Below are 9,816 nucleotides of genomic sequence, written 5' to 3' on the forward strand. Positions count from 1 at the left end.
CCCCCCCAGAGGGCTGATAACACTGCTTGAGATTTTGAAGAGGAACCGGCAAACAAGCACAGGAAGTTATCAGCTCACTGGATTTCTGGCCAGATCAAAAGATCTTTTTACCAACTATCAGATATACAAATAGAGTTTCACTGGTATATTTAACAGGCCCAAATAGAGAAGTTCATTGTTAAACATTTCCATACTCAGAATGTAGGTCTGCCTTATAGAACATGTCTGCAAACCCTGGAGAGTGTACATGAATGTGAACACTGAAGGGTGTGGGAGACAAACGCAGCGCAGCATGTGATCTGACTGCGATAAAGAGAAAACTTACCAGGAGTTCACCTGCCTGATGAAAAGTGGTCATGACAACCTCTCCTTCTGGGAAACCTAGTTGCCTGGCTGTCAAGGTGACCCAATGGCTTTAATACTTTCTGACCACTGACCCACAAAAAGTATGCATATCAGGAGTTCTGACTACTGACTGCAACATATGTTCTGTGTTCGCAAATCAGAAAGCACTGATGTCAGAGACAGCCAGGCAACTAGCATTTGTATAAGGAGGTCTACCAACAGCAGCCCACATATTACTCTCAGTATAGGTATACAGTACATGTGCGGTATACAGAGAGGACGCCGTGAGTGCAGGGAGATCAGTGGGGAATACAAGAAAACACAAAGTGGGGGGGAGGGGGGGCAGCGTATAAATAGAGGAAAGGAGGGTCACCAGCTTACTACAGTCATACCTGAAAGCTGGCGAGGGCCGTGTAGACCTGGGCGCAGCCCTCATAGGGACAGTGGAACATCTCCAACACTCCATCAGCATCTGCAGCACGGGATCTTCGATTCTTCTTCCTGATGCACACAGGCAGAATAAAGAATAGGAATTTTATGTTGATCCCCCAGAAGAGCACACAACAAGCCCTGGATACACGTGAACAGAATACTGTGTTCTAACATAAAGTAACAATGTCAGAACAAGGTCACTTTTATCTAAAAGGCCCACTTCCTAAAAGAAGCAATTGTTGATACACCGCAGCTTCGCTTTTGTGTGGGGAATACCTGCTACCCTGTCGCACACTGTGGTTTCTCCCTCCGGCTCATATGCCAACACAGGAACCATGGCGCGCGGCAGTGAAACAAGCATTCAACCGGTCAAATAATTGCAGCAGCCAGGGAGCACCAAGGTGGCAAGACTGGGTGCCTCTGTGGCCATTTCGCAAATAGTGAACTGTGCAGCGCCGCGTTCCTCCTCACAGCCATTGCTGAGTCAGTGACAGCCACCAGCTGCGGTTGGGAAGGCCGGGGCCCAGCGGCAAAATCTCAGATCCCTAGCACATCTAGATCATGGTGAGGGTAAGAACTTATTGGCCTCCCCTCGTACAGAGGTAAGAGCTAGTACTCACTTCTCAGGCTCTCTTGGAACCTGCGCTGTGTTCTCTGCCTGGCAGTCCACGCTAACCAAAGGTCCCGGTCCAGATAGTTCCTCCATGGAGTCAGCATCAGGTAACTGGGAACTGAGTACCAGTCTGGGAGCTTCACATTCCTCCGGCTCCCCTTCCAGGGTGTACAGTGCGTCCTCCTCTAGGATGAAGTACAGAGGCACAAGGTTAATCACTGTCAGCGTGCGGCAAGAGAGCAATCTGCCACATATATGTCTGCTTTCCATTGGCAATGACATAAAATCAGCTCCAGCCATTCCAAGCCAGCCTCTCTCAACCAGGGTGCTGGGGTGCCATCTAGCTTCCTCAGGGGTGCTGTTAAAATTTATGCATAGTGTCATTCATTTCCATGGTGCAGGCGGGACGGCCACCAGCACCATGGAAACGCCACAAAAATATATTTGATCTATTTTTCTGTTAAAGGCATGTACATAGAAAATCCCGTATATAATGTAAGTCAATGGAAAGTGAGGGAGTTAGGTTCCAGGTCTCTCTAAAAAACGACACAATATACTATATTTAAAGCTGTAAAATGAATGTTATGAATGCTCCAAGGGTACCCCTGTGCCTCTAGCGTGGCTCTATGTGCCTTCATATCACCAAATGATCTTCTGTGTGCCATATCTCCAAGTCTACCCCTGTGGTTTTCTGTATCCCCAAGTGTACCCCTGTGCTCCTCCGTATCACCAAGTGTACCCCTGTGCTCCTCCGTATCACCAAGTGTACCCCTGTGCTCCTCCATATCACCAAGTGTACCCCTGTGCTCCTCCATATCACCAAGTGTACCCCTGTGCTCCTCCATATCACCAAGTGTACCCCTGTGCTCCTCCATATCACCAAGTGTACCCCTGTGCTCCTCCATATCACCAAGTGTACCCCTTTGCTCCTCCATATCACCAAGTGTACCCCGTGCGCCTCCATATCACCAAGTGTACCCCTGTGCTCCTCCATATCACCAAGTGTACCCCTGTGCTCCTCCATATCACCAAGTGTACCCCTGTGCTCCTCCATATCACCAAGTGTACCCCGTGCGCCTCCATATTTGAAAGTGTACCACTGTGCTCCTCCATATCTCCAAGTGTACCCCGTGCGCCTCCATATTTGAAAGTGTACCACTGTGCTCCTCCATATCTCCAAGTGTACCCCGTGCGCCTCCATATTTGAAAGTGTACCACTGTGCTCCTCCATATCTCCAAGTGTACCCCGTGCGCCTCCATATTTGAAAGTGTACCACTGTGCTCCTCCATATCTCCAAGTGTACCCCGTGCGCCTCCATATTTGAAAGTGTACCACTGTGCTCCTCCATATCTCCAAGTGTACCCCTATGCTCTTCTGTAGCTCCAAGTGTACCCCCTGTGCCTCCAGCATGTCTCTATGTGCCTGTGTATATCTCCATGTGTATCCCTGTGCCACCAGCACATCTCCACGTGTATCCCTGTGCCACCAGCGCATCTCCATGTGTATCCCTGTGCCACCAGCACATCTCCACGTGTATCCCTGTGCCACCAGCGCATCTCCATGTGTATCCCTGTGCCACCAGCACATCTCCACGTGTATCCCTGTGCCACCAGCGCATCTCCATGTGTATCCCTGTGCCACCAGCGCATCACCATACCTCCAAGTGTCCCTCAGTATGCTTCTGTAGGTGTCTACAGATTTTTGATTGAGCAGAGCCCCTTCCCGAGCCATCATCCACCACCTGTGCCATGATCCAGCCACCAGACTCTGCACAGTACTGTACCCTACGTAATTTAGCCACTTGCAGTTGTATAGAGTTCCCCTGCGTATCCTTCCGCAGTTGAGGTTTGAGGAAGGAAGGATACACTAGATAGAGCTGTTGTTTCAATGACAGTCCTGTGACCACTGGAAAAGGGCGCTATTTTGGAACGGCGCAAATGGAACTGGCACAAGCCGAGGGCTACCTGTATTCCTATAAACATTATCCTAAAGCCTACCTGTCATGGTCACTGCACCACTCTGCTCCTCTTCTTGTTCCTCTGCATCAGTCTGTGTGAATGCAGACACGGCCTCAAGTACTGTACCGGTGCCTTCTTCCTCGCTGCACCCATTCGCCATGTCCAGCTGAATCCCCTCGGCTGCCAATGCCTCATACCCGGGTCCGGCAATGATGATGACCTGAGAAGGGCAGCCAGCAGCCACCACCTGTCCCAGAGCTTCTTGGGTTACTCCTTCAAAGAGCTCCCTGGCTGCAGACTCCATGGGGACACACACTACTGTCTCTGTGTCATCCGTGCACACAGCCTCCCCCTGTGTCACATTCTCCAATGGCTGGGAGTACAAAGCGTGAACAGGCTGCTCTGAGTTTAGACACGTTCCTGTGGACTGGCTCAGGGGGGCAGACCGGGAGGAGTCATCATCTGACTCCGCTCCATCTTCATATCCTGTGAATGTCAAACCAAAGAAATGAAGTCAGAATAAAAACTGCCAAAAATGTGCATAACAGGTTCTGAGCACCTAATTTATGAGCTACAGAAGTGCCTGTAATAAAAGATGCAAATCGCTTCCCAGTGCATATAAATGCTTCCCATGGGGCTAGTAGGAAACAATCAAGTGCCCCTATCCCTTTTCCTCTTATATAGCCTAATTCATCGTACCCCTCCACAGATGCATTCTTATCGCAATACAACGGCCACAGCCTCCAGTGCTTGTTAACATCTAGCACAGCAAGTCTCAGTTTCCCAGCTACATATGAGCATTACTTCTCCATAGACTTTTATAGTCTGTGTCCCGAGGCCAGAGATGACGGGAGGCAGCCACATAGAAGTCTATGGGGCTGGAATGACCAGGTGCGGGTCTCCCAATGGTGAGAACAGCTTACCATGCCTACAACAGACACTTGTAGAAGCTTGCGTGACAACAGAGGGTGACAACACAGGAGCGCCATTGGGAGACAGGGAAAAAGCATTGTCACCCTACAACAGGAAGTGCCTGAACAAGGACTTTCATAGTGGTGGCAACTTTACAACACACACAGGGACATGGGGAACAAAAGTAGCCACCCTCCAGAAGGAAGGACAGTGTCAGCACCAATTCAGAGATGATTGGAGGATCTAAAGCCCAGTGATACACAAATAAGATACTTGAATGTATTTTTAAGATTTAACTCCTGAGTTTAGTGTTGCTTTAACATTTGAGCACATGTCCATCTGAACATCACGTTAGGTTAACACATAAGGCATTGGCGACACACGTCAGGATGATGGCTACAGATAAAGTCCAGCTTACCCATTTGGTTTAGAGCCTTCAAGGGACAGTGCAATTCCTGGTAAAAGTGGTGTCCTGCCTGGCACTGCCACACCACCGTGGTATAGAAGTCATTCCCAGAGTTCAGCTCCGATAGGCCAGGCTCGTGAGGGCAGTGGCTCTTGTGACCGCAGTACCAGGTCACCAAGCTGAGCAGATTGTTCACACAGTCTCGCTGTCCTGATGACAAAACATAGAGGCTTGGGTCACTTATCAATGTCTGACAGCAGCTTTTATTGTTACAGAGACTCCAAATGTATCTAATCCCAAGAACAAAAATTTGATATATTGCAACTGACCAGCCCCTAGATGTGGTGGCTGCATTAGTTTTCTTTTTTCCTTTATTTTCACCTGGTGATCCTGCCAGTGACACACTTCCTGTTCTAGGGTGACAATGCTGACTGACCATAATATACAGATACTCCTCGCTTAACGACTTACCTGTTTTGCGACCCCTCGCACTTACGACCGTCCTCCGAGCGACCTCCGACCTCGCGCGCCAGTGCGACGTGTCGCCGGGGGAAGTGACGTCCTCCGTTCTTTACTGCGGGTCCCCGTGAGTATTTTCATTGCCCGATGTACAGTACACTGTTCGGTACTGTACATCGGCAACGCTATACAGTACTGTACTAATGGTACAGTACTGTATAGAGTTCCTCACTTAACGACCAATTCGTTTAACGACCTGGTCGTAGGAACGGAACTCGGTCGTTAAGTGAGGAATACCTGTATCTATATAGCAGTAGGGTTGTCACCCTAAGACAGGAGATGTGTAAGGACTACAGAACACATGCCATGCCTCTCACCTCCATAACATGGGGGGAGTGGTTCTGTCTAGTGTATGTGGGCTTGCTGCGAACCATGTGCAACCAAGCCTGTGCAAAACTGCCACTAATACACACACCTCCCGGCCCAAATTGTTGAAGCATTCCCGTCCCACGTCTACACATAACAAAGGGGCAGGAAGTGCACTGGCTGCAACTGATTGGGCAGGGAGGAGGGGGGCGGGGGCTTGCGCAAACTCAGTTTGCGCCAAGCCTATGCACACCACTAGTTCTGCAGCCCACAGAACACAACTGGGATGGCTCATAACATTGTTTGTGATGTCAGTTAAGTGCACAGGAAGTTACAAGCACACTGGAATTCTTCCAGGATCAAAAGTTTGCTTTTTTCCTGTATTTTTTGTATTTTTAGGCAATGTATTCAGCCTCAAAAAGGACGCAGCTAAAGCACAGGTTCATTATAAGAGTGGAGATTCGGGTAAAGTAGAACTGTGGCCTGGCTAAGGACATTCAAATATGTACATATTACCAAGCAGAAAATGAGCTTTCAAACAAGGACTCACTAATCTCTCTAGCGGCAAGTACTCTGTGGAGTCATTCATCCTCAAACTTCACAAGAGAAATCGTTGGGTCCCAGCTCTGTGCTCTCCCCTCTTCCTAGGCATTAAAGGTTAGAAGGCTAGCAGGCTAACAAGTCACTGCTGGGAGGGTGGATCGGAGTGAGCTGAGCTGTTGAAAATGACTTCACAATTCCTGTAGCTGCAGAGGTCAGGTCACATATGCAAGTATAGGCCTGTCCATAGCCTATCCAGTTGTACTTTAAAGTGACACTAAACTCAGGGGTTAAATCTTACAAATGCATTTAAGTACCTTAACTATTCATTTGTTTTATTTGTTCAGGATGTTCCCTCCTGTGATAGACTACAATCTCAGTACAAATTAGTAAACTAAACATGAGATTGTAGTCCATCCCGGGAGTGAGCTTGGAGTGGTGACTACTTTACAACACACACAGGGACCATGAGGAACAAAAGTCGCCCCCCTCCAGAAGGAAGGACAGTGTCAGCACCAATTCAGAGATGATTGGAGGATCTACAGCCGAGTCATACACAAATAAGATAGATACATTTTTGTTAATAATTAAGGCACTTTTATGTATTTTTAAGATTTAACTCCTGCGTGTAGTGTCACTTTAAGGCTCCTGTGAGATTCAGGTTGGCATACATCCAATTCCTATTCTGGTCTGTATACAGAGGCATCTCAGGGCGGCACTGATCGCTCCCGGCAGTAAAGTCAAAAGTAAATGAGAAGTTGAAGTATCATAAGAAGCGGTTGAGGGAAATGTAACTAAATGGAAGTAGGAAAAAAAAGAGTGTAGCAGGCTACTAAGGACCATCCAAGTCCCCGATGCCTCTGGTTGTCTTCAGTGCAGCCTAAACGTGGCCGACGATGCCCTACCATTCACGGCTGGTAGGGTTCATTGAACTCTATGAGCAGTGCTGCCAGTGTGCACACTTATACTGCCAAGTGCAGCGGGTTTTGGGGCCCGGCTAGGTGATTCATAGGACTCTGATCCCATTGATCTGTGTGGCATGTTTCAGGTCATGACTATGTGGAGCCCCACGTGTCACATCAGCTTCATTTCTATGTGAATGGCAAGGGATGAAATACAGACTGCTTACGGGGTCTCTATGGTCATATGTATTTCTATAGTGAATGTTCATAAGTTCTACCCCGCTCCTAATAACCAGATCCATCTAGATGTTACTTACTGAAGGTGCTCATAGGTTGGACTTCCTCAATGCACTGACACCATCTCACTCAGCACCGTGTATACAGTATGTACTTCCTGGTGTCACCCCTCTCACAGAGCCTGCCGCCTGAACTCCAACTCCGGGTCTAAACAATGTAACATCACCCCTGCTTGCTGGAAGCAATGCATGATGGGATATGTTGTCTGAAGAAATCAAGATTGCATTACATGAAGCAGCAGGGAAAGAGATGCAAAGCACACTGGGAGTCCAGGAATTTGTTGGAAGCGATGGGCAGACGGAAGGCAGCGCTCACTACAGAAAAGGGATTTTACAAGTAAGCTTTGATTGCACTCTAGTCTGTATTCCTATTACAATGCTGATGTCATAACAGGAGAGGACATGCTGGGACTTCACAACTCCTTCTACCCATAATACCCCCCTGATGGCGATCACATACTAGTCCTGTGCGGTGAGCCCGTCTGATGCTCTTCATGCGGCTTTCTGGAACACAAAACAATTCAAGGTGTAAATAAAGTGTAAATCAGCGACCAATATGCACCCACACATGTTAAATCTGGACAGAAGAATGACAACATAGACATTTCCAAATCAACTTTTGCCACACAGTCCTGTCCCGAGTCATGTCCCCATGACTCGGGACAGGACTTTTGGTCCCATACTGGGCGGTGAAACTGAGATCAATACTTTGTTTACATAGATAGCCCGGCAGAAGGTTTGGTTGCATACATTTGCAAATTTAGGTAAAACGTCTGAAACTGATTAATTTAGGATTTCTTTTTTTTGTACTGGTGACCCCTTTTATACTGTTGCCAAACAGCTCCAACTCTCTTAGCTCAGATTCCCTGAACTTCCTGTCTGGTAGAAGATCACAAGAGACAGAACAGTCTCCGGCAGCCGTCCATCTACTAGATTGGAGAAGGAAGGAAGAGCAGGGAAGTGGTTTGCCTTGTCAGGCCTGTGTGACACACACACAGCTTACTAGCACACACAAGGACGGCTCCATTGGACCATTCAAGGGGAAGGAGTTACCCTAAAACAGGATATCAGGACCAGTGCTCAGAGGACCATCTGATTCTGCAGAAAACTAAAACTTTCAAACATTAAGAAGCAGCATCCATTGTCAATGATTTCATTAGCATTAAAAACATACACACACACATTTAGGATGATGGTCCCCCCAACACACATTTGTATGGGGCTTGTCTATCTAATCTGTGCAGTAACAATAACCCTGCAAACTGGGATCAGCCAAATGCTCCATCCAATTATTGCAGAATAATAATACCTATAAGGACCCCGACTCTTCCTCAGCACACCCCAATATGAGGGCACAGTCCCCCCCCATTATTAATAACTATAAGGACCCCGACTCTTCCTCAGCGTACCCCAATATGAGGACAAATGATTGGTTGTCATGGGCAACTGCTCTACATTCTGTCTGCTCCAGTTGTTAAGAATTCCCTCCCCCCATTGGTCGCCTTGGGCTCTTCAGCTGACAGCGCTCGAGGCATGCCGGGACATTCTCAGGTAACCTCACCCTCGCGCCTCCAGCTCCAGCAGGTAAGCGGCCAGCTTGGCGTCAGTCCAGGCCCCGCCCTCGCTCTCCGCCCCCTTCTCTCTCCGCTGCACCCAGGCTCCGTGCGCCTCTCCCAGGTACACCCGGCGGCAGTCGTACTTCTTCCGGGACTCCAGTCGGCGCCGGACCCGGTCCGTGTCTGTCAGCCGGGGCCTGCCCCGCACCTTCCTCCCGCCGCTGTCTTCATCGTCCTCCGAAGAGGCACCCTCCGCCGCCAACGGGGCCGCCATCTTGCTACACCCGCTCTGACGTCACCGTTGCAACTCCAACAAACTTTATTAACATTAACATTTCCTTTTTACGAACAGAGGTCTGATAGAGGTGATGGATCAGATTGGAGTGGGCTTCTGTATTTCCAATGACATATTTTACATAATTAAATTCCATCTCTCTAATAATTGTCCCTGTATTAAAAAATAAAATATACTGACTAGTCCATGGAGTCCAGTGTTGTCTTCCTTGCAGCCAAAGTTCTCCTTGCACCATCATCTTGAAACTTCTGCTCCAGCTGCTTCCTGGTTTCCAGGCGAATGTGTGCAGTGTGGTCCCACACATGCCGCAGTGTATCTATGAATGTGCAGAATCGAAGTTGTGCAGAATAGTTTGTCCTGGAATGCGTGGCATGGGCCACCAAGGAGGAAGCAGGGGCCAATCCCATGTCATCCTCGCCCAGTGAGGGGCCACACACAAAAAGTAGTATTTCCCATAAATAAAACGAATGTGTAAGAGGGAGGAGAGGCGAGGGAGAAAAGATCAACCTCATTCCATGGGTGGAGGTCCACATTAAAGAGACCCTGTCACCTTGTCCATTCAGGGCCCTAAACATCTAAATATTCACCTTCACAGCAATCCTTTACTTCCTTATTGGTCACCGCCACAAAATACCCGGTGTGTCCGAATATTGGGAAGCATGTGACCTCCTCCTATGACGCATTGCCTGGTCTTAGTGGGCAAGCGCCGTCACAGTGAAGGGTGGATGTCACAAC

At 48.5% G+C, this 9,816-nt stretch overlaps 1 protein-coding gene across 1 annotated transcript in view; it reads right to left on the reverse strand.

Annotated features, from left to right (window-relative positions):
• Nucleotides 1-9,131, reverse strand: part of ZNF653 (zinc finger protein 653) — a 12,622-nt gene extending 3,491 nt beyond the window's left edge. The window contains exons 1-7 of the mRNA XM_018573636.1: nt 8,791-9,131; nt 8,244-8,284; nt 7,691-7,734; nt 4,680-4,877; nt 3,389-3,835; nt 1,398-1,575; nt 738-846 (exon numbers count right to left, since the gene is read on the reverse strand). Of these exons, the coding sequence (XP_018429138.1) occupies nt 738-846; nt 1,398-1,575; nt 3,389-3,835; nt 4,680-4,877; nt 7,691-7,734; nt 8,244-8,284; nt 8,791-9,060 (1,287 nt within the window). The 5' untranslated portion in view covers nt 9,061-9,131. The remainder of the gene's footprint in view (nt 1-737; nt 847-1,397; nt 1,576-3,388; nt 3,836-4,679; nt 4,878-7,690; nt 7,735-8,243; nt 8,285-8,790) is intronic.
• Between the last annotated feature and the right edge of the window lie 685 nt (nt 9,132-9,816).

This window comes from Nanorana parkeri, unplaced genomic scaffold (assembly GCF_000935625.1).
Source record: "Nanorana parkeri isolate BGI_ZX_2015 unplaced genomic scaffold, ASM93562v1 scaffold2467, whole genome shotgun sequence".
Taxonomy (NCBI): domain Eukaryota; kingdom Metazoa; phylum Chordata; class Amphibia; order Anura; family Dicroglossidae; genus Nanorana; species Nanorana parkeri.